Source organism: Tachysurus fulvidraco, chromosome 10 (genome assembly GCF_022655615.1).
Source record: "Tachysurus fulvidraco isolate hzauxx_2018 chromosome 10, HZAU_PFXX_2.0, whole genome shotgun sequence".
Taxonomy (NCBI): domain Eukaryota; kingdom Metazoa; phylum Chordata; class Actinopteri; order Siluriformes; family Bagridae; genus Tachysurus; species Tachysurus fulvidraco.
In genome coordinates this window covers 14231522-14256331 of record NC_062527.1, presented here as the reverse complement: position 1 = coordinate 14256331, position 24810 = coordinate 14231522, and the positions used below count along the sequence as shown (strand labels likewise).

General features: G+C 37.1%; 1 protein-coding gene across 2 annotated transcripts in view; it reads right to left on the bottom strand.

Annotated features, from left to right (window-relative positions):
* The window catches only part of LOC113659899 (dedicator of cytokinesis protein 2), a 107849-nt gene extending 83749 nt beyond the window's left edge, over positions 1-24100 (bottom strand). Inside the window, exons 1-21 of one of the 2 annotated variants that reach the window (XM_047819359.1) lie at positions 23930-24100; positions 20064-20147; positions 18374-18414; positions 18232-18287; positions 17917-18013; positions 17611-17780; positions 16035-16170; positions 15656-15813; positions 15268-15349; positions 14897-15029; positions 13464-13539; positions 13182-13258; positions 11715-11965; positions 10912-11010; positions 9130-9202; positions 8312-8415; positions 6710-6896; positions 5872-5969; positions 5699-5788; positions 4357-4457; positions 2298-2432 (exon numbers count right to left, since the gene is read on the bottom strand). In XM_047819359.1, coding sequence (XP_047675315.1) covers positions 2298-2432; positions 4357-4457; positions 5699-5788; positions 5872-5969; positions 6710-6896; positions 8312-8415; positions 9130-9202; positions 10912-11010; positions 11715-11965; positions 13182-13258; positions 13464-13539; positions 14897-15029; positions 15268-15349; positions 15656-15813; positions 16035-16170; positions 17611-17780; positions 17917-18013; positions 18232-18287; positions 18374-18414; positions 20064-20147; positions 23930-23972 — 2291 coding nt within the window. In that variant the 5' untranslated portion in view covers positions 23973-24100. The remainder of the gene's footprint in view (positions 1-2297; positions 2433-4356; positions 4458-5698; positions 5789-5871; positions 5970-6709; positions 6897-8311; positions 8416-9129; positions 9203-10911; positions 11011-11714; positions 11966-13181; positions 13259-13463; positions 13540-14896; positions 15030-15267; positions 15350-15655; positions 15814-16034; positions 16171-17610; positions 17781-17916; positions 18014-18231; positions 18288-18373; positions 18415-20063; positions 20148-23929) is intronic. The other variant, XM_027172969.2, reaches the window with a different exon arrangement.
* Positions 24101-24810: the final 710 nt, after the last annotated feature.

Here is a 24810-nt window from a genome sequence, read left to right as displayed (position 1 = left end):
CCCGGTGGCCCATATAAAATGAAAAAGCATTAGAAGATCTTTACAGACTGCAGAGCCGTCAGTCACAAACCCTACACTGTCCTTGTGCAGGCAGCAGAAGCACACGAGCTATAAGAGAGACAGATAGCACAGTACACTCTGAGTGTAGGAGAGAAAAATGTGGACAAACGTAGCAAAGGAATTACTTAAAAAAAAGAATCTAAGTAAGAATTTTAAATCTGTGTTTACTCATTTTTATGAGATCTTGCTGTGCTACTGGAGTAAAAAATATGAGCTCCTGACCAAAATGATACGCAAGAACATTAATTCATGTCATACTTACAAGTGGGATATTCGTAAATAATTAATGATAAGCAATTTTCTAATTTATTCCCTGCTGTATACCTTAATCTATAAAGGAAAGAAATGAAAAAGAAGTCACTGTCTAACAGTCCTAAGCCTGACATATGTGTTTCTGGGACACACTAAGCCCAGAGGATAAAGACATTGTGTGTGAAAGCCAACAATATAGACACAATACCAGTGCATTTATAAGTTTAACATTAATTTCATCACAATAAGTTTAAAGCAAGGTTTGGATATTTAATTTCTGATCAAAGCGCTTAATTAAATTTAGCGTAATTTAATATAACTTACCTGCATGTTAATATTTCACACTTCATTCTGTAATATTTTCAGATTCTGTACTATAACTACATCATGCTAATGCATGTAACATTTAAACACTGGATGTTACATTCTATAACCTGCTCTTATTTCTTATTATTGCTTTCCGTTTATTTTTTAAAGAAGTGGTCATGTTTTTATCTCGCTGAAATATGCAGTCTGCATCTATGCAAATCTCCTTCTGGTTTTGGTCACTTATTACCTCAGGTTTAAATCCAAATCCAGATATTTGAAAGCTTTACTTTTTACAGATAAAATCAACTTACTGAAACTTCAGTACTGTCAGTATGAAACCGATGATGCTGTAGTATATCTACAGGCTGTACATTTAAGTCCGATTATAACACTGGACATACTGACATACTGTAAATCCAGACAAACTAATGGATCCGAGAAGTTCAAGGGATCAATAAAAAAGATTTCTATTCACACACACAAAAAAGATGAACAACAAAGTAACATCAGCAATAATGCAATACACATAAATGTCATAGCAAATAGACTAATTAGTGTGACAAACAACAAAAACCCCTGAGAAGCTGAATGATTAAACGTCGATTCTTCTCATAGTCACAGGGGATCTGAACCCAGAACCATTGGATTTCAAGTGATATGGATAAGATGCTACTTTATCATAATACACCATGCTAAACACATGTATTTACAGCAGAACAATTCAACATCCACCTGATGGAACCTACAGACAAGAGCAATAATGTATGTCTTGATATGGATATTCTGAAATGATTTTTCTCTGAACAATTTCTAGTTCCTTTGATTGGATTATGAATGTTTTTAGAGAGGAAATGAGAGGAAAATGTTGAGAAGATTGCAAAATAAAAAATAAAAAATCAGGTTATTAAAGTGATTAGCATTAGCAGTGCACACAAACATTTAGATCGCACAATTCCAGCTTTTCGAGAAGAAAAGAAACAAAAAAATTATAACAAGCAACACAGAGATAGTCAGAATTATTGGCACAGAAAAAGAGAAATGGAAGGTTAAACCACTGTGTTGTTCTTGGATGAATTCCCAGTAATCTCTCTATATCACATCTCGCTCTAATTAATAGTCTTTCTAGTTCTCATATGCTGTTGTGCGCACCGAACCACACAATGAATCCATCTTTTCTCTTCTGGCTTTTGTCACTTTAGTCTATTGCAAATGCTAATTCAGATTCTGGCTTGTTCATTATCACTCATATAGCCTCACATAAAATCATAAACGCGTGTGCACACACACACACACACACACACCACGACTCGTATAATTAGAGTGCATTTAGCTGTTGTCGAGCCATCAATAGTTATCAGGCACATTAATGCAGCAGTCAGCTTCTTTAAAATGGAATTATGGAAAACTATTCAAACACACATGTACACACACAAGCATTCAAAAGAGAAACACTTACTGTTTTTGTGTTGAGAGAGCGTATGTGTGTGTGTGTGTGTGTGTGTGTGTGTGTGTGTGTGTGTGTGTGTGTGTGTGTGTGTGTGTGTGTGTCTGTGTGTGTAACAACATTGACAGCACATACCACAGCACTACTAAAAGTCCACCTGTTACTTCCCAGAATGCTGCACAAGAGTGAACTGCTTGATAACACACACACACACACACACATACACACTCACTGAGAGTACAGCATACGGGAGCGCACGATGAATTTGAAGATGTACTCGAGAGCTTTCAGAGTGCGAAGAATGGGCTCGCATGCTTCTCCACGACTAGACACGTCCAAATACTTCTTCAACACTGACATCAATTTCCTGAAGAGACAAAAACAAACACAACACACTAGTCTTTAATACAGACATCAGTTTCATTTAGTCAATATGTTTTATTTTTCCATTTCTTTTCAGATTTGTGCATATCATTAATGACACTGTGGTCGGATACTGGTGAATAAGTTTATACCACAGCGCTGCTGAATTCTCTTTTCCAACTGGTGGTAATTATATTCAAGTTCTATGTTATCTTCTATGTGAAGTCTTGATCAAACAACCTGCAAGCAAGACTGCACTTCAAGTTATTTAATGTTTTTCATGGCATTTGGAATTTGGGACGAAGGCAGCTCAAATGAAACTCACCACCTCTAATGCTTCTGTGACATTTGAATTGTGGGGTAATAGTATTTACTTTCCTAGTTGTATTTTCTGTTTAATTTTATGCCTGAGATCTGGCTTTATCGCGGTTCAGTTGTGGCTGTATTGTGTTGGCTACATATGGATGAGTTCATTGCTATTCCTCAGCGGTATTTGGGTCTGAGAGCCGTGAATGTGGGCTGGCACTGGGACATCACTCATCTCCTGTCCACTCCAAAGAAGAAGGGAAAAATTGTGCACACTGTGTCTGGTTGTACGCTGCACTACTGTCGGATTTTAGGTGGATTGTTAAATTGGAACACAGATAAAAGGTACTGTTATACACAGACTTAGACAAGCTTAAAATATTACTGTTTATTGTTTGGGGGGGGCTAACAATGAATAGTAATATTATGAGGGGGGCATCAAAGATGAGTTAATTCTGGTAACATTTAATTGCACCATTCAACAAAGCCATCATTGAAGGTGGATTTATATTGGAATTTAATTTAAATCTTAAATTAGTCGGTTTATTTATTTTACAAAGTCACTCTTTCAAAAAAAAATAAAATAAAATAAGATTGCAAACAGGAATGTAACAATGATATTTAAACTAGATTTATGAGGCTTTTTTGGGAAAACACTTCGAATGAGAGAACTCTTTGTAGAAAACACAAACAAACATCTCTTAGCTTATTGACTCCGCCTGATATGAGTGGACAAATAGCATAAATTGATTTGAAACTGAATTATTCTTTTATAACCACAACACAGAAATGCATGCAGCAGCAAATACACAAGCACATAAACCCACAGTAAAATAGACTTAACAGGCTTTTCATTAATTCATAATCCTTCTGCTTTTCCAGGTGAGGTTAACAGTAAAAATAAATTGTGGTCAGTTCAGACTTCTCTATCCCCAAACACCTAAACACCAATTTCAGCTTTTCCTGGTGGTCGTTCCTAAATCTACTGTGAGATACATGCAGGACTTCTAGGTTCCCAATCCAGTATGACATGTTTGATATAACTCTAACCAGAGCCAACCAGAGAGATATGTTACCTGAACCAATTCGACCGGTTCGGCTCAATCTGAAGAAATGTTCTACATGCATTATTGGTGAGCACCTCATTTCACAGAGAGTAAGTCCAGCACTGCTGCACACGAACTTCATTTCCTTGGCACATCTCACATCACATGATATCAGATGAAAAAATGGATGAAGATTGATCATTTAACGTCATCTACAAACTGAGCTGTGTTTCCAACACAGGCCTGTACAGTGACTGCAACACTGCAATCAAACTCACATTCAAAGGATATTACACACTAAAGCACAAAAAAATGTAGACGCCTAAGCTTTTTAAAATCATGACAAAAGTGGCATAAAAGAGAAAGCCATTTTACAGGCAGTAGAGCAAGTACGCTGAAGGTGAAGAGAGTGCTTAAAGCAGCATCCTCTAAATTTATAAGATCAATAATCCACTCATGGTGTGTGTGTGTGTGTGTGTGTGTGTGTGTGTGTGTGTGTGTGTGTGTGTGTGTGTGTGTGTGTGTGTGTGTGTGTTTGAGTGTGTTTCTGTTGTTCAGGTCTGTTTTTGAACTTACTTGTATGCCAGAGTTGCACTGAAGTGCTGTTTAATGTAAGCCTCCAGCACAGTGTTAAAATGCTGAAACTTTCTATCTGCAATCAAGCCTATAATGTAGATCTGACAGGTGACATGATGGAGAGAGAGAGAGAGAGAGAGAGAGAGAGAGAGAGAGAGAGAGAGAGAGAGAGAGAGAGAGAGAGAGAGAGATCACGCAGCGAGAGAGCGACTACGATGCGATCGAGCGCGTCGCTCGAGGAGCTCGCGTCAGTTCCTTTAGCGTCGCGCTCGCGAAATATTGATAGCGTCACGCTGAGAAGTAGCATGATGGCGAGATCTTGTCTCTCTGGCTTTGCTCTACCTTGCTCATACTCGTCGCGCTGCTGGCTCGCTCTGCCCTCTTTCTGACCTCTCTCCTGCGCTCTGTCCGCTTTGCTGCTCTCGTCGCGCGTGCGATCGCTCTCTCTGCTCAGCTCGACGACGACGAGCTCTCTTTCTCTCTCTCTCTTCTCTCCCTCTGCGCATTGCGCTTTCTCGTTCTCTGCTCGTCTCCTGTCTCTTCCTCTCGCTCAATCTGTCTCATTTTCTCTCTCGGCGGTTCTCTCCCTCTCTCTAGCCTGTCTCGTTCGCTTACTCTCTCGTCTCTCACTCTCTCCTCCTCAGCTCTCTCTCTCTCTCTCTCGTGCTCTCCCTCTCTCTCTCCCTCGTCCTATCTTCTCGATTCTCTCTCTCTCTTCTCTTCACTCTCTCTCTCTCGCTCCTCTTTCTCTCTCTCTTCTCTCTCTCTCTGTCGCTCTCTCTCTCTGTCTCCCTGTTGATATTATCGTGTCTCTCGTTCCTCTTTCTCTCTCTCTCTCTAGATCATCTGCCTCTCCCGTTCTCTTCTCTTTCGTCTCTATTCTCTCCTCATCTAGCATATCTTTCTGTCTCTCTCCTCTCTCTCTCTCTCTGTATTCTCTCTCTCTACTCTCCTCTCTCTTCTCTCTTCGTTTCTCTCTCTCTCTTTCTCGCTCTCTCTCTCTCTCTTCTTGTTCTCTTCTTCTCTCTCTTTCTCTCGTCTCTTTCTTTCTGCGCTCCCACTGCTCTCCTCTCTCTTACTCCCGTTCTCTTTCCCCTTGACTCTCACGAGGCTATAAGGCAAGTACCAGTCTCTATCTACGTACGGTCGGCGCGACGCGCGCGACTCGCGCGCGCGCTCTCAGCTCGCCTGTTCGCGCGTCTGGATTATCATCAGCTTTTTGCGCTCCTCATCATGTGGGTCTGCCCCTCACCCTGTATGCCAGCTTTCACCTGTTCCACGTCAATATGCAGAGAAGCAGAAACATTTAATATGGTATGATGTGTGTGTGTGCTCTCCTCACCAGTGCATCAAATACCAGAATGTCATAGTCATCAGTTTGAGAGTGCTCCATCATGATGTTAAAGAGCGCATCGAGGGTGTCCTGCAGAAACTGCACACACAAGCATAATCAAATTAGGGTTAATTTAACCACACACAAAAACCATACGCTAACACCTCATACTTCTCACTCACCTTGACAACTTCCTCGCCATCAATGAGTTTGAGATCCTGTAGGTTTTCTTTAAGCAGCTCAGGACGAGTCCTCCATTTGAGCAGACCCAACAAACCCACTGCCAACACAAACACACTACCATTTGTTCAGATCTAATAAGCATTTGTTTCTTGTACTGTTCCATCTTCACAAGAAAAATCTGTTCAAGGTGACATTATTATAAATGTGTCTATTTGTGGGTTTCCTAAAGGGCCTTGTTGCAGCAGGGAGGCATAATTGATGATTTGTTAATGTGATTAACAGTGTGTTCTGATGAACAGGTGTTATTCAGAGAGTGTGTGTGTGTGTGTGTGTGTGTGTGTGTGTGTGTGTGTGTGTGTGTGTGTGTGTGTGTGTGTGTGTGTGTGTGTGTGTGTGTGTGTGTGTGTGTGTGTATGTGTGTGTGTGTGTTCAGGAACTCCAACAGCACACCGGTTTCAGAGTAAAAGCAAATCAGTTGCAGATTGTGTTTTCTGGGTTAATACACATTATTAATAAACACTGGAGTATAAATCTTAGCCTGGCAAAATGCAAATGGCAAATTGGTAGGACCATTATGAACATTAAAACTTTTACATTATATAAAACCCCTATAGTCTTTAAGGGTAATATATTAATTACTGATAAAAGCCCCATGTCTGCCAAAGTCACACAAGGTTGAGGACATGCGTGTGGTAAAAACGTTGTCCAGACCAGTGCTTTTGGAAAAGAACTATGATCTAAAATTAGATTTAGTGCATATTTAACATTGAGACAAAGACTGCATTTCTTTGCCACTTAGTCTCCCTCTCTCTCATACACACACACACACACACACACCGTTCTGAGTGAGTTTGGTGGAGCAGACGAGGGTGGAGATGATGAAGCTGTCTCGTGAGCTGACCGACAGGCTGCCCGCACTGCTGTTGTGCCTCATCAGTGTCGACCCTTTGTGGGTGTCAGAGTTTGTGCGCTCAGAGGGTAAAGACAGGTATGAGCTCACGTCCTCCATTCGCTTGCTATCACCCTAAACAAACACAAACACAACCCACATAAACACACCTCTCAAATGCACCCGTTTGTACACATGTTGCCTTATCACAGCTTTACATCACAACATGTTTGAAGGAGAATAATAAAAACTCTCCTCTGATGCCTGCTGTCCCAAATATCCCCAGGGTCTGTGAAGCTGCCGGTCGAATCTTATCTACAAACAACCAGTGTGGCTTCAGGTTTTCAATTTATCCAAGCAAGACCCACATCTGTCATTAGCATCAAGTGGAACAGGTGTGGCTCCTGCTTGGCTGGTGTAAAAATTTCCTTTCTAATTTGAGGATTCAAACCGTTCTCACAATCACCCTTCATGACCGCTAAAGACATCGGTCCCTCCCCATAACCCACTACAATGTTTACTAAAAAACAATCAGAACAAATGTGTTTATTGACACGCTCACAGCTCCAAGGTCCCTGTTTAATCCTGAGCTCAGTTTATTGTGTTGTTTCGCATGTTCTCCTTGTTTTTGGGGGTTTCTCCATTTCCTTAACAAAAATAACTCAATAGCTGGCTGGGATGTGCTAAAATTGCCCGTAGTTAAGGATGCATGTGTGAAGTGCCTTGTGATGGACTGGTGTCCCATCCAGGATGCATTACTCTAAAAAGTCTATTAATAATCGAATTTATTTTTATTGTGTATATACATAAAAGTGAGTCATTTTCTTTAATTAGTTTTGACATTTATTTGACACATAAACCATAAAATAGTTGATTAAATCGAGCAGTGTCACACTAGTCATTCTCATCATTGCAGAACCATTTACGTGGGAAAAGAAACATCACATTTTTTATCTAATTTTGTCCCAAATGCAGGTTTTTTAACCCTAGGGCACTGGTGTGCCATACTGTAGCTTCAAATGTTTTCTACATGGCATCACATTGGGGAAGGAGAACAGGTCTTAGGGCATGATGCCTTGCCTTTTTATAAGTGTACAAAATTAGCTTCATAACTTAAAATGTCTGTTAAATAACTGTCTAGTTTAAAGCTGCTCTGAAGTTTATTCTAGATGAGAAAGAGATAATAAACCCCTCTAAATCCATAATCATGTTGGACATCTGCAATCTCCTCCACTGACATACAATAGAGGTCATTTTTCCGTATGATTTTTTTCTCTCTGCCTGCTAGACGTTAGCAATTTTGGCATTGCTACAACCCATAGGGATAAAGATCTATTTGTTCATCTCCAATTAAAACCTGAATACTAATCAACAGATAGAGATGGTTACAAAATTATGTCCTTAGGCATATTTAGGACTCAATCTGTCCTGCACATCTGACGGTAAAAATACTTCAATACGGCTAACATCCTTTGATTTGCTGCCCTGGGTGACACTATAGATACCTATTTAAAGTGACAAGCCCGAGTGTGTGTATGTGTGTATCTGACCTTAAATACCACCAGGTCATGTGGTCCATCCCGCATCACTGTGCCATCCTCCTTCATCAGACGCACAAATGCCATGGCAAAGTTCTTCTCACTCTTATCCTTTGCTGCAGAGAACGAGGCAATGCAAAAAAAATGAAATTTGCCAGACACCCTTATACAGAAACACTTACAGTATATTTATGTCATTTATACAACTGAGCCATGATAGTTTTGGGGTTTTTTTTTCTTTCATTTTAAACTTTACCACTAAGTGTGTTACTGAAACTATTGTAATTATTCAAATTACTGACGTTATTGTTTATAACGACCACTAAATACTCTATAGCTACACTATGCACCTGTATGACAGGTATATTAGCACACATATATTGAGCTTTTTGCACTTGTGATACATCTTCTGCTGGTATGGATACAGAAAAAGTCAGTTTTCTTTGCTTTGCCATTCTCACCTCTGGCTTGATCATTAGGCCTCTAAAATCTATAAATCTACATCAAGCTACATTGTGACCATGTCTATTGTTAAAAGCCTTATACAACTAAATGCTAATTAAGCTGAATGTAGACTGACAACATGCCATGGAACAGACATTATCCCTTCTTCACACTGAACAAAACACTATGTAAAAGCTCTTGTAAAAGGGCTGCTAAAAGACTGTTAATTTAAGGTGAAATAAAGAAGTTCCTTAGTAGAAACTTGTGCACAATAGTGTATTGTGAAAGTGTCATGGTGAAATATACTACGGGGGGAAAAAAACGACTGAAATCGAAGTTGTGATGAAGATAAGAGAGAAGAAGAAATGCTAGCAAGCAGTTCTCACACTCTTGAGACGAACGATGCCGAAACATGAAGCGCAAGTGAATCCTCTGCATTTCCTCCAGAGGGATCGCCACCTACAGGAAGCAGAGACATCTCATTCCCACATCTTTCATATGGTTATTGGACATATTAGATTTGCTGATGGACTGAGAAGATCGAGATAAACGACTTTTGTTTTAACAAGCTGAACTTACAAAGTCAGTTGTTACATGAAAGTCATGTCACTCTAATTTTTATAGTGTGTGATATAATTTTATGAAGATCTCAGTGCAACTAGCTGTGAAGGACATCTACAACTGAAATTTAGGCTGCACAATTAATTATATTTTTAATCATGCTCATAATTACTGGCACCTTAAACAATTAGACCGCACTAAAACTTGTTCAGCTTGGATAAAGTTAGCAAACCTTAAATATTACTTTATTAACATAAAAAGTGGGGGAACAAATCTTAAGCTTTCATTCATATATTTCCTTAACATAAATAATAATAAATAATCTATTTTCCAGCTACACAACCTGCCACAATGGCATATGTATTTGTGTTAGCATTTTATTTTGAAATATGTAATGTATATTTATTATTATTATTATTATTATTATTATTATTATTATTATTATTATTATTATTATTATTATTATTATTTATAGTAAATGTGATTAGCATTGTAGCCAGTGTTGTAATGTAATGGAGTACAAATACTTCGTTACTGTACTTAAGTAGAAATTTCACGTATCTGTACTTTACTTCGCTATTTAAATGTATGTCAACTTTCACTTTTACTCCACTACATTTCCTGGATAAAATGTATACTTTTACTCTGTTATATTTCCTCTAAGCATCTTCGTTACTCGTTACTACAAAATAAAATCAGAAGAAATGTGTGCGACTGCAATAAGGGAGGTTTGGCCAATCACTGCTCCTAGATTGTATTACGCAGCTCCGCACGCTCTACAGAGAAGCACAGGCACACGCAGTCAGAGCTGGAGGCATTTATTGATAACATTAATCGGCTGAAAGCCTCAAATAAGGCAACCAAAAGCAGTGAAATGTCACTATTCTTATTACCAGAGTTGTAGCACAAACAAAATATTAATGCAAACAACCCATTCAATACTAAATAAAAATAACATTTATTGATTTGGTCTTTGCCTTGTGAATATTTGTTTATTAATGACTGCATTCATTGGACACGCTGTTTGTAGAGAATGCACACATACATGAACGGATTTGATTCAAGTCTGGCATCATTCCATCATGCATAACATTTTGGTGTCCACTTTTGATATTTAATAATACAATAACTTTTGGCTTACTATGTAGTCATATAATATATAATATAAAACTCTTCTTGTTTTAAATTCTCCCTGGAGGCTAAACCCCCTAAAGATGAAATCCTAGAGCCTCCCCTGCTCCTATGCCTACTGAAAATCACTGAAATTTTACTTTTTACTTTTACTTCAAATACTTAAGTACATTAAATATCAGAAAATTACTTTTGATACTTAAGTACAGTATATATCAGATACTTTAAGACTTTTACTTGAGTAATATTCTAAAAGGTGACTTTCACCTCTACCAAAGTCTTTTTCTAGTACGATACTTGTACTTTTACTCAAGTATTGCTTTCTAGTACTTTATACAACATTGATTGTAGCCAGCTTTAAATGACACCATTATTAAACATTAATACAGCTACCGTTTTTATTCATGTTTTTACAACTTGCTATTTTTGCTGTAAAACTTTTTTTTTTAAATGTATGAATATAAAAAAAGTTCAACCTTAAACGTTTCCATCCAGCGTGGTTGTTTTATCTGGTAGTAGATGACAGATCTGTATTCAGTTACTGGTTTATCACCTGCTCCTAAACAGATAGCATCCTGGTGAAATAAAAAGAATAAATGTTGGCGATCAGTTTACCAAACTCTGAATGTAACTCAGTCTTTTTCGATACATTAGATAAGTTCAACATGTAACTATGCTGATTCTTAAAAGCACTGTGTACTTTATGTACTGTATGTGCTCATTCTGTACAAATCTTGAAGCATACCCCTCAGTCTGTGTAAGCACTAACCAGTAATAGCCAGTTAGAACTTATACAGTTCCAAACATCACTACTACAAATGCTTGCATCTGTATATATTAAATGTATAAAATGCAGTTAAACCACCAACTGCATTCATTAATAACCATCAGTTTTTTTACACTGTGCTGCTAGATTAATTGATTACAATTCATTAGAACAATAATTATGAAAGAAAAACACTATTTTCCTATTTTTCCCTATTTTGCTGTCATTCACGTAGTCAACCTAATAGAAAACCTTGAGAACCTAATAGTTCGTTTGCCTACTTAGTGTCCAGTAAATTTAGAGTGAGTTACATATAGTGCAGGTTTCATTTCAAGACCAGCACACATCTAAAAGTTGGTAATATTAGATAAATGAGGAAAAGAATTCATAGACAGCTTTGAACAGAGCCAGAGATAGATCATTAATAGTGTCAGAGAAGTGAATGAAAGTTTTAATAAAATTACAGACACCATCTGGTTATTTAACCTTAGATCAGAAATCAAACTTACTCACCGTTACCATCTTGCCCTCCTCATCACACACAAGCATGATGACCTCTACGTTCTTCTGTGTAGTTTTGTTGTACTTGTCAAAGTCTCCTGAGTGCAGGGTGAGGTAGATATCATTGCGGATGTCTCCTGGCATGATGATCTCCGGAAAGCCCAGTTTGCGGGCCACTACAGTGCTTCGGTCCACAAGGTGGGGGTATTCCTTACGGATCTGAACAATATCACCAACCAGAGCCTTCATCGTCACCCACAAGCCTGTAGAACAAGTGTACTGTAAAAAACTGATGCATAATATAAATATAAGCAGTCTGGAAACATGTTGGTGGATCGCTCTTTTGTAACGGTTGGATGTTTTTAGAATAAAGAAACTGTTTGGTGAAAAATCTAATTTATACAATTTTCTACTACTATTGACTTTATACTTAATGAGCTAACACCTGTAGTGTTTAATGTTTGCCTTTTTTAGTTTTTCGCTAGTGCTATGAGGCTGATATAACAAGTACTAAAAGTCTATTTCATCTTTTTCATGAATAAATGTTCAGTTGTTTACAAACTTCATTTAAACAGCATAATTAAGCTTCCAAAGTTAAATACAGACTACATGAACGAATAGAACAAAACTATATAGTAACCTCTGGGGTACAATCACTCGGTTGTACTGTACTAAAAAAAATCATTTCACTGTAAGATAGTTGTCAGTTAAATTTGTGCAGTGTTTATATAAACAACAAAGTTTTGTTTCATTCAATACATTTCATAAAAATTACATTGTACATACATAATTACATACATAAACTGTGTTTGTTTTGAAACTTGAAATTTTTTGACTGAGATTTTTACTTGATTTCAACATTAGTCAAGTAGTTCCAATGCAAAACCAAGAAGTCTAAAATAAGACCTCATACATCAATCTTGGTTGATCGACTACACTTGAAAGTGCAAAGTTTTTCCATTTGTTCTTTTAATTGACAGCAGAACATGGGATTTCATGCAGAACTGCATGCAGGACCTCATTTACAATCAGATGGCGTTCAAAACTCAGACACTTCTATCAACAAGAGCGAATTTTTTATTCGATTTCCAACAACTGAACTTGTAAGACAAGTTATGACCACTAACACCTGCGTCTAATCAAAGATTTTGTGCATCTTCTCCCAAATGGCTCATATTAGATCTACAAAGAAAAACTAATCTCATTTCACATGATATAAAGTATACATCACTGACATGCAACTATTGTGCTTTTCTGGATTCCCATTCTGCCCACACTGCCCACCACTCTGTAGTGTTAATGAAAGCTATAAACCTCAGCTTGTGAGTCCCTAAGGTAGATCATTATAATCCAGACCTATGCTCTTTCTTCTGTTTGGAGGATTGCACACTAGATGCGATAGTGTAATAAACCTGTAGCAAGGAGAAATAATACTACTTAATAGCATGTACTTTAAGGCTCACAGTCTCACAGTCTTACCCTGTCCTCCACTGTCTCCTCTGGAGGTGGTCACTTTAGTCAGGAGGGCATGAAGAAAGTCATTCTCAGCTAAGACTCTGGACACACAAAAAAAAAATATATATATATAGGACATAGAAGAAAAGGCTACAAGACTAGTCAATCCACAAGATAAATGACAGTAGGTTAAATAGGTGACAGGCAGTGAACAGCGAAAGATTAACGACTTGGACGATAAGAGTCTAAGAAATGAGAAAATTTCAAATGAGGCAGGAGAGAGGAAGAAGGGAATCGATAACTTACGGCTGAAAAGGAATAAAGTATTGCTTTTCTTCATCACACTCTGTCTTTCCTTTGATGATGTCTGAGATGTCCATCACTGTGGACGAAACATGACAAAGACGGATTGCTTCATACTCAAACAATAACTCTAGAGAGAGACAAACAGCCATCCTTCCAATTTTATATAAAGCAAATGGTATGTCAAATATATTCATTTATATGCCAGCATCAGCGATTAAGCAATATCAAAACTTATAAAAATGTGACGTGATAATGAACTTCTCATATTTATTTTTAAAGTGACAGTGTGTATGAAATTCTTTAGCTGAGTCAGCCTGAAAATCCTGTAACAGTGATTCACTGTCAGTGATGTGTCAGGGATGATGGCTCAAAATTGGTGGGAAATTTGTACGCATGCGTGAGTCACCAGTTCAGGTACACCAAATTGCATCACAGCACAACAACAGTAATGAAAGAAGCCTGACTACACAGTGCCAGGCATCCAATCAGAGAGAGAGAGAACAAATCAGGAGTCAGAGTGAGAGTCAATAAGAGGATCCTCTTCCTCTTATTGACAGTAAATGCACAGACTTACGCAAATTACAACATTTTAACCCAACTCTCCAGTCTTTTTTTAATTCTGGTGCCTAGTCTGCAGTCTCACAATGCAGCATGTATTCAAGTGCTCGCCTTACTTCCTATTAGTTGCGGAGGGCTTCACACTACACAATTCATCACTCAAACTGCTAACAGACTGAGAAACTTGCCCCTTAGAAACATTCACACTACATGCCAGGTCACCATGGAAGCTAGCGTGTCACTAGGTTGATGGAAGGCTAGTGAATGATCAGCTTTATCTTTGTTGTGGAGTACTGTATTGAGGTTTAGCTAGGTGGGCTTTTTAGAACGAGCAAGAAATTGATGAACAAAGTACACAGATTAGATGAGTGAACAGACAGGGTAATAAATATGCACATGTTAAAAAAAGAACATTGATGATAGTTTTGTTCTGTGCACTGTATTTTAGTCAGGCAGGTTAGTGAGACTTCACAGGTTAGTGAGAGCACAGACATAAGCCAACACTGTGAGGTTGCAGCAGTGCAACTAAGAGTTGTTGCACTTTAACCTAACACTCAGTAACTGTGACAATTACACTGATGCACGCACAGTTTTTTGTTAATATTATTATTATTATTATAGTTCATATGAAAAATAGTGTATGACAGTGCAGAAATCCTGTATTCTTTGAGCCACCGTAATGCCTTCAACAATGTTATGGCACAGAAATGTGTTAAACAGCTGTCGAATTTACACTCAACATAGAACCATAATAGACAAAAGCTAAATAAAAACAGTAGCTGTTTCTGCAACAAGACTTCTTGTCTAATCCTGTGTCCTTATGCATTCACTGACCCCTAAGCCATATAAACTCTATCCTGCCTCCAGCTGTGTACCTGCAACCCCAAAAGGCCTGCGCAGTCCCATCGTGCATTTCTTATGGGTCTCCTTCAGGTCCATACGGCCAACACGTACAATCTGACATATGAGATAAATCTTCTCTCTGTTTAGGTCCTTGTTCCCTAAATCCTAGAGAGACAGACAGACAGACAGACAGACAGACAGACAGAGGGAGAGAGAGCGAGAGAGAGAGAGAGAGAGAGAGAGAGAGAGAGAGAGAGAGAGAGAGAGAGAGAGAGAGAGAGAGAGAGAGAGAGTATTACTTTAACAGAAAGTTTACAGGCAGGCTATATGAAAATGTTTTTGCTAGTGTGCGATAATACATTTGATCTAATTGGCATGATGTTGCCCTCTAGTGTTAACTTACAGTAAACACCACCTTCAGGTTGTTGAGCATTTCAACATCTTTAGGAAATCCTTTATCCCCCCATCTTATTAGATAGTTCTCACTAGAGAAAAAGAGAGAAGGTCACGTATGGTAAAAGATTGTAGTACAATTATCTGCAGTCAGATATCCAAAGAAATGTTCATTTCAGCCACAACACAAGTTTACCAAAGGCATTTGTAAAGCTCAGGTCGTTTTCAATATAGAGCTTGTATACTCAGAGAAGCTTCTAGATTTCTTAATGTTATTCTTTTATGGATAGATGGTGTACAATATTCAGTCTGTGCATGCACAATGATGAGGACAATAGCCGTGATGAAGCTGTGCTGTGTGAGACAGTCTTGTAAAGATGAAGTAATCAGAGCCACACCTGATGATCATTTGTTTAAGGGGGTCATACAGAGACATGAAGAGCTCGGATTCTTCACCAATGCGACAGACGAAATTGCGCACGAACACGTAGAGGCTGTGTGTGGGAGAGGACTGGATCCGTGCCGAGACTCCAGAGTGATCCATCTGGACATTAGACTGTAATATTGTATAAGAGTAAGTGTAAGGTGCAGCCATTTACATCATTGTCTCTCTAACTATAGTCTGGCTCAGCCACATCAATCACATCCTGATTGGACATTGTACAGCTTGAGTGGCAGCAGTTTGAATTCATTAACATGAGCAAGTCTGTCACATTTATCTTATAGCTTGGAGCTAATGGCATCAGTGTAATACAGATTGGACGAAATCTCTCTGACCTGCTCTTCTTTGATGCGTTCAGTGATCTTAGCTGTGGCATCCTCGTGAGCTCTGAACAAGCTAATAACACTGGCGTTGTCAGGGTCCAAGATATTACCGTTCACATCCCTCACTACCAGATCCAACTCCAGAATCCTGCAGTAAAGTAAAGTTTGGATCAGAGAGAGTATAATTATCGCACATATATAAGACCAAAATAACCCTAATAATCAGTATCAATGTTTAAATACACACTGGGTTTTGGTGAATGTAACTAAATACAAACACATTAATCGGATTAAACAGAAATGTGTTATAAGCATGTAAATAAAGATATGAATAGAGAAAGACTGCCAGATCATCCGCGTTAGAAAAAAGTGTGCAGAGTTGGATGAGATAAAAAATTTGTGAATATGAGTATTTTATTTTTAATACATCTGATGTGAAGCTTGTGTGAGCAAACTTTATAATCATCTTCATTTATATGAATTGCTGCGATGGAATTACAAGATTGATTTGTTCAACCTCACTAACTCCCTGATCAAGATCACAGTGGTTTGAATAAGACCACTAGCTTTCTAATCCTGCTGCATCTGCAGTTGAGGCCAATTATAAATTGACGGCATGAACAGAAGTCATGAACCATACTGACAGTGATGGCATTTTAGTGGTAGTGCTTTAATTCCAAATATAGATATGAATGTTCTGAGCACTAAACAGATACAGCTCGTGTTGCACCACTACAACACATATTTGGTTTCACACATTGAAGCGCATCATGTACACATTTGCACTTGCACACACCCTCATCACTTTCTTTTAAAAGGCAGCACAAATAAAAAATCACTTAATTCTTATACTGCTGCAAAAGCTTGATTACTAACCAATATGTCCAATTAATTAGACTTTCTTAATTAAGTGGCTCTGTTAGGGGAAGCAAAATTATAAAAACGACCTTCAAATTAAAGACTTGATAAAAACTGGCTTTGTTTGAAGTGGTATATAATTTCTTTTGAAATGTCAGTTTTCAACGTCCTGATCATGTTCATTAGAAAAGATATCTAAGGTTATGGTTAGGGTTTGCTAATCTATTGTTACCTTTCTTATAACAGATATTTGATTAGCTTTATGTTATTGTTGTAATCTGTGTTATTCACAATGTTATTATATAACAAGGGATGTTCAGTGAAGTTTTGTGATTAAACTCTATAGTTTAAAAAGACTTTGAAAGCAATTTTTTTTACCATTTTGAAATAATAATAGTGAGGACTTTACCAAACTCTAACTTGTCTCCACTCCAAAAAAAAGAAAAAATCTGTAACTGTGTCGGCTAAATGAATAAATGTAAATAAAAGTGTTATGTGAAAGAATGGCTTATTTTTATTGTGGGGAAAAAGGATAGACAATATAAATATATATTTTAAACAATTTTGACTAGATTCTATGTCAGCAAATTCAAAAAGCTATAGAATACTGATTGTACAAATATTCTTTATAAACTGTAGAATAATCAGAATTAATTACAATCACAGCGAATGTGCTTTAAAACCACGACAGTCAGAGACACAGGAGTAAATAAATAAAAAAACACAGTACTTGTTTCCATAGTCGATTTTAGATGTGACTTTCTGTTTTAGTTCCTTAAACTCATCACCAGGCAGCGTGCCAGAGAGCAGCTGAGAACGCCACTCCATCAGATCCCACATCAGTGCCTGCACCTGGCTAAATCTGTCCTTCTTATTCACCTGCAGTGTTAAAAAGTTCCACTGCTCAGTCAGGAGGTAGAGGATAGAAGTAAGCAGTGATTAAGAATAAGGAACTACAGAATAGATATTAACACACATAGCATACATCTGTAAAATACATGTACACATTCACCAAGAAGGAAAAATCACACTGTACCACAAATAACTGCTTCCAAATGCTGCCCCATTCCCTCAGTGTGGTGGTAACTTCCTTCACCAGGGGCATTTCGGCAGAGGTCACTTCCTCTTCATTTCTGTAGAGCACCACGAAGAAGTGTTTACTGCTATAATTCTCTACTGTGTAAATTATTGCATACTCACTATACTGTAAGTGTGTTGTGTGTGTATTACATCCCTTACCAAGACAAAATCTTGGTGAATAAAAGACTTAATTTGATTTCAGAAACTGAAACATAGAATAAGTTTATATAATGAAGTGCTGACTAATGAATAAAAATAAGAAGTCTCTCACCCTTTTTTTTCAATAATAACTTCTTTCAGTTCAATGAAGTTTGCAGGAAAGGCACCCTGTAGCACATGAAAATTACATCACATGGGGTTTAATTAAGATGTGAAACAGATGCAGGTTATGAATTACTAAAACACCCACTTACTTTCTTCTCTTTGTTCCGGCCCACGTATCCCATATACCAACCTGAAAAATCACCAGCTTTTTGTATTATTATTATTTCTTTTATGTATTATTATTGTTATTATTTTTTTATAAATTAAAACACACACACACACACACACACACACACACACACACACACACACACACACACACACACATATATATATATATATATATATATGTGGTACAGTATATATACTGTATGTATTTGATGAATCTTTATAATAGCTCTTTTAACTCAGCACAATATTAACATTATATTAATAATGTTATGCACCATTAACATTATATATTAAAATGATAACAATAGTGATAATTATAAAACATTTACAGTCAAAGCTTTTATGTTAGGTTTAAGAAACATTAAATCATAAGCTATTACTGAAATAATGGGTTTATTATTAAGTGTACAAGAATTTTGTGGCTATATATAAGACTCGTACAGCATTTTACATTCCAATATTTCCAAGGGCTAACTAGGCATTACTCAAAAGACGACTTGTTATTGTATTTAATCTAATGTCACGTAACTATTCCAGCAAACTTTAATAATTTTCCACAGAGGTAGATTATATTTTCTATTTGTATTTTATATTGTGTGATGTCATTTCCACCGGCCTAATTGCTTACCGCCATCGCACAGAGCAGCTTGGCACGTGGGCGAGGCAGAAAGGCTTTAAATGGGTTCCGTGGGGTTTAAATGTAGCAGATTAAGTTAAGATTTTGGTCAATATTTTTGTGCTTATATTTGGAGTGTTTTGTTAACGAGCTGTATGAGTTAGCTTTGAGTTGTTTGAGTTGCCGCTCGTGTGCCTTTATGAGAGTGGGTTTCTTTCACATTGCTTAATAAAAATGCATAAATTGGTGGACTATGTTCTTAAAACATCATTCAGTTTGCTTCGTGAAGTATATGTTCCTTTTGTTTCAAAATTTCTGTGTGTTTGTGTGCTTTTTGATCAGAAACAAGTGCAGTGTTAATGATAGTGGTTGACTTTTGTTTCTTTTCACACTCCTCAAAGAGACTACAAAACTGAGTGTGTTATGATGTGTAATAATCCTTGTCCTGTCTTTAATAATAAACTGACATGGTCCACCAAAGCCAGTGGTGATGTGACATGAGACGAAGTACGCCACATTATTACTGAGCCATTCAATTAACCATATCAAATTCTCTAATGTTTATAGTAGCCTAATGAAAAATATAATTGTTAATAATGGTGTATTTGTTGATCCCTTCACAGACTTTTGGGAATGCCAGGACTAGTTCCTTATGAACTTTTTAAGCAGGGACCATCCATCTCACACTAGACTGCCACTTCGCTGTTCTGGTTCATTGTAATGGCTCATTTAACATGAAAACCTTAAAATGTCAGATGCTTAGCCTCCTTTTGGTGTTAGCAGATGGGATTATAATGCTAAATATGCAGGTCCCAATCAGTGTTTTAAACAGAAGAGCCTGGAGCAGTGCATCTCATGATTAAACCCTATTTTTCTCTCAGACCTAGTTAGAGTAGTTTGCGGTTTTATGGCTTCACCCTACAAGATAAAAAAAATTAACCATCTAAAAAATACGTATATGAAACTGACAATGCTCTCATATCGTAAAATGTCAGCAAAACATAATATATGATGGGACCTAGTCCTCCAGTATCCAGCAATCTCATTCTTACCTTCGCATGTTTTCTCTATGTGCACTGTTTCACCCACAGCAAGAGACAGCTGCTTCTCTGATTTTGCTGCAAAATTCCACTTAACTAAAAAGAAAGTGATAGAGTGAATTAAAGATAAAGTTAATTTTCAAAGAAAGTTGCTTCCGTAAGCTACAAATACAAACCTATACTTGCAGCCCTTAAGAGGAGTCACTACAGATAGAAATAATGTCAGTCATCGCTTGATAAATCGCAAAGAATGTCTTCTCTTACGCTAGCAATAAATTGTAACAGAAATGTGTTGATTTCAGCATTTTAGTCCATTCAGGACCACATTCATCTAAATGTTAACTGTAGTTAAAAATTCTTAAAGGCTGAGCTCTGCAAACAGTTGGCACAATTATGTAATGCAGTATATGACATTGTGTGATCTGTTCATTTCTGTTATGACCCTTAAAAACCTCACTTACCCATGTGAAAAGATGAAATCATTGAATTTAAATCAGGACCAAATATCAGTTTCTCTTAGAGTCAAAGTCTATTTGGAGTTTATCCAACGAATGCCAAGTATGATCTTAATATACACAGCAGATACAACCTTAGTCCATCACAGGTCATCATGCACACACATTCACACCTACAGGTAAATTCAAGTTTATTTTATATAATTCAGCTACCGACATGTTTTGTGATTTTAACATGGATTCCTATTCATATTTAGAACAACATAAATAAACATAACCTTATTGTTGGATTCCTGCTATATTTTATAATGCATTTATACTGCATAATATGTTTATAATAGCATGTGGTTGTTTTGCTGATTAAAACAAAAATGATATTCAAACTATTCTGTAATTCCTTTCTCTGCAGTGTGCCTTCTCTGTAATAAACTTTTCCATCCTAACTTTGAACATTTTTTATTTTCAAACATCTATTTATTTGCATCAACTCACATTTGCACAGGTTTTAAGAAAGAAAGTCAAAAACACTCATTTATTTTCATCTATACAGTATTTATGTTTGTAATTGCCTCATTAGAATGGCACCTGTCACTTTTACAATCATGAGAGGATCAGCAGGAATCAGCGTCTAATCAGGGAAATATTGCTCATGATACTGTAAATCTGATGGTAGGTAAAGAGTCAACTTCTTTTCTCACTTGAACCGAAAGAATGGATCACATTAACCCAATATAGTACTGTCTATAAATCACTATATAGTTTATGGCCAATGTATCTGTCTGCTATACTCAAGCAATATAAACCAAACACAGAAAAGCAGTATTTCGCTTGTATGCTGCCTTAAGCTGGAGCTAAATGTCAGAGAGGCTTTGAGCTGCTCAGGCAAATCAAGATTCAAATGAATATCATTTTGATCAAGCTTTCAGTTAGGAATAGGGCACTGTAAAAAGCTTTGAGAGAAGGTGCTGCATTGCAGTTTTAGCTTTTTATCTTGTGTCTTCTATCTTTTTAACTATATATTTTTGAAGTGTAAGGGGTAAGGGCTTTGTTTAAGGGCCAAACAGTGGGGCTTGATCCCCGATCCTCAACCTAGAGCCTAAACCGCTTTAGCCACCGCTGTCAGTTATGCGTTATACAACTGGGACAGTGATAATGTCTTTAACCTCTTGAGACCCGAATGTCCTCATATGAGGACATAACATTTTCTCACAACTTCATTGTCTATATATATTTATTGTACCAACCTTATATGAGGACTGTTAGGTATAATTCTTTTTGGAAACTGCTTCCTTGAAAACACTGATTAAATTTATAGGTATCAGCGATACCTATCAGTGAAGAGAAACAGTCAGTAAAAATTGTAATGTACACAACAGTAGCATACGGGTCTCAGGAGGTTAAGATACAATGGAGGTGTTATAAGTTTAAGAGTAAACATTTAAAGGTGTGGCACATGCAATTTCCTATTTAAAAGACACTGTGTGCTCAGTTAATCTCTCCTCGATCACCTAGGTTGAGGCTGTAAGTGTTTTCCACAAGTCTGCTACAGTAGGATAGTTAAAATCTATAGAACATCATCTGTGAAAAACAAAAATCATGACCAGCAATATCATGAATGTAAAACTTCCAACTACGAATCTAAACATTGGACACAGCTTGGAGACAAAATCCAATAGTCTTAGTTGTAATACTACTACGATCTTGTTAGCACATTCTGTCAATATTATAACTCATTAACACATTATTAATTAAGATCATCCACATTGTAAAAGTCTCTTTGAAAAGTATCAAGAATAAAGTTTATAAGTTTGAACTTCTTTTCCAAGTTTCTTGAATGTTCCAAGAATTTTCCAGCATACTGTACACACAATTCTAAACTCAAGTCCAACACAAGATAAATTACGAATACAAACGAAACAGTGTACTGTATGCATACTGTTAACCCTTTCAATTTTTAATCATGCCTGGACATTGTCTTCAAATGTGTGTGAATGGTTTAACCTCCTGTGAGATCATCATGCTCTTTTTTTATAATAACAAATACATTCACACAAATAAATTGCTTTGATGTGGATCATGTTGATATATAACCTTTACTGATACTGCATTAATCGTGATATTAATTATAATAAATACTTTTATATATACATTTATAAAAGCAGTGAATATTAACTGGATTGTTGGATTTTGAAGACATTTTCAGTCAAAATAAACAAATGAACTATTTTATAGCAGTGAGTTTGATATAAAATTACACAGGACACTTGACTTTTTCCCTCTTTTTTCCCACGTAACTAGCTTTTTCCTGTCAGTTGTTAACCTCGCACAGAATTTTAGTGGTTGAAGGTAAAACTTTCAAATTTTAGATGCTTATGAACAAGCATTTGAGGCATCTCAAAGTTTCTCATATACTCATATATCATATATGAGCATCTCATATACTTTGAAGACAGAAACATGTGTGAACCAAAAAGAAAAGTAGGATGTTTTGGAACTTTTTAATGAACCAGACATTAGACACCACTGTAATGTTCACGGAAATCTGACCAGCTTTAATAGGCCACATGTTTTAAACCATTAATGATCTATGGTGTCTTTATATGTCTTTTTAAAACGATTCCTAAAATGAATAATGTATATTTAACAAAGAAAAACACTGCCTACATGTTTAGAGTAGAAGCAGCATACAAACAGACACAATGTTACTGCACTTCTTAGTTCACTTTTTACTTCCTCTCTTGTTAACTTCCTTTGTGTGTGTGCATGTGCGTGTGTGTGCGCGGCTGTAACCACATAAACACAGATATAAACGGCTATCAGATCACATGACCAGACATACTGTATCAGTAGTTTTAAGGTTTAACATTTTTTGATAGACTGGCATATGGGTTTGCAGATGTTGCATTCATTAAGCAGAAAAGGAGATATGACTGCAGCAAGGCTGAGTACAGTGCAAAGATTTGAAAAGTAAAGAAATCTTTAGTCTCCCTATACTGTAGTGTTTCCTGCTATTAAGATGCACATCCTACAAATACAGATTTCTCCAAAGGCAACAAAAATCAGTTGGATTTTTACATGTAATTGCTCAGAGAAAAAGTTTTCAAAGAGCAAAACTTGCCCTCAGGATGAACAATCGATACGTTGAACGACACACACAGCATTAGTGTAAACCCTGCACTTATAATAGCTACACTTTTCAAGATGAAACAGGTTGGTGAATATTTCTGTAAGTTTCAAATCTGCTGTATGATTTCAACTTAGACTCTTGACAAAATTAAAGATTTGTGAATCTATCTAGTGAGCTGCACCTGCCCACATCCTGTGAAGCAGGAAGCCAAGTAAGCATCCACAGACACTGGTCCGAAGGCAGTTATTCACACAAACACTCGTCAGATTACATGCCTGAAGTATTTAAACACGTACCAACACCATATCTCTCAGTGGAGGTCCTGATCCAGGGAGACATGTTGAAGCCAGACAAATGTTTTGTCCCTGTCTGTCTCTGCACGCCTCAAGTTCCTCTCTTTCTCTTTTACTCAGTCCTGTCTCTTTTTCTGCTGAGTTTTTTTGAGAGAACAAAAGTGTGATGCTCCTCCCTCTCACTCTTCCTTCCTTTTTTCAATTCTATATAAATTCTACCCATAATGCTGTTCTTCAAAGAGCATAAGCCTATTACGTCAGACTCTTCAGCAATATCCAAATAATCGTATCATTTCTGTTAGGACTGGAGATGTGTTTCTTAGCATTGTTTAATTGAACGTTAACGTCCACCATGGTGATTTCCAGTCAGGTGGTGCAATAACCTCAATCTTGGTAACTGAAATTTCTCATTTTCAGTTTGCAGACTCCAGTCTGTGACCACAGATAGGGCTCTTGACAACACTGGCTTCCCTCAGAGACATGTTCACAGCTTCCTGTATAATTCCTGATGCAAGTGTAAATGAGACCTTTATCAAACACCTGGCCACGAGCAGCAATATGAATAACTGGAGTCAACAAATATCACACAGCCTCTGTATACTCTTACAGAAACAACAGAATGCAGGCCTGGGACAGAAATCTCACTAATGACTATGGCTTGCCAAAAGCAGTAAATGGAACACATGAAATATGAAGAATTATTGGGCCTGCAGCTTACAATAGGTTCAATATGACCCATTTTAAAGTAGAGCGATACTAAAAAGTGCCTGTTTCCAAACATAAAACTTTATGTAATTTAATTATTCCCTGTAAATTAGTTTCAACATTTTATATTGGAGAAATTTTGTTCAGGTCCTAAGTATACAACTGCCAGAAGAAAAATC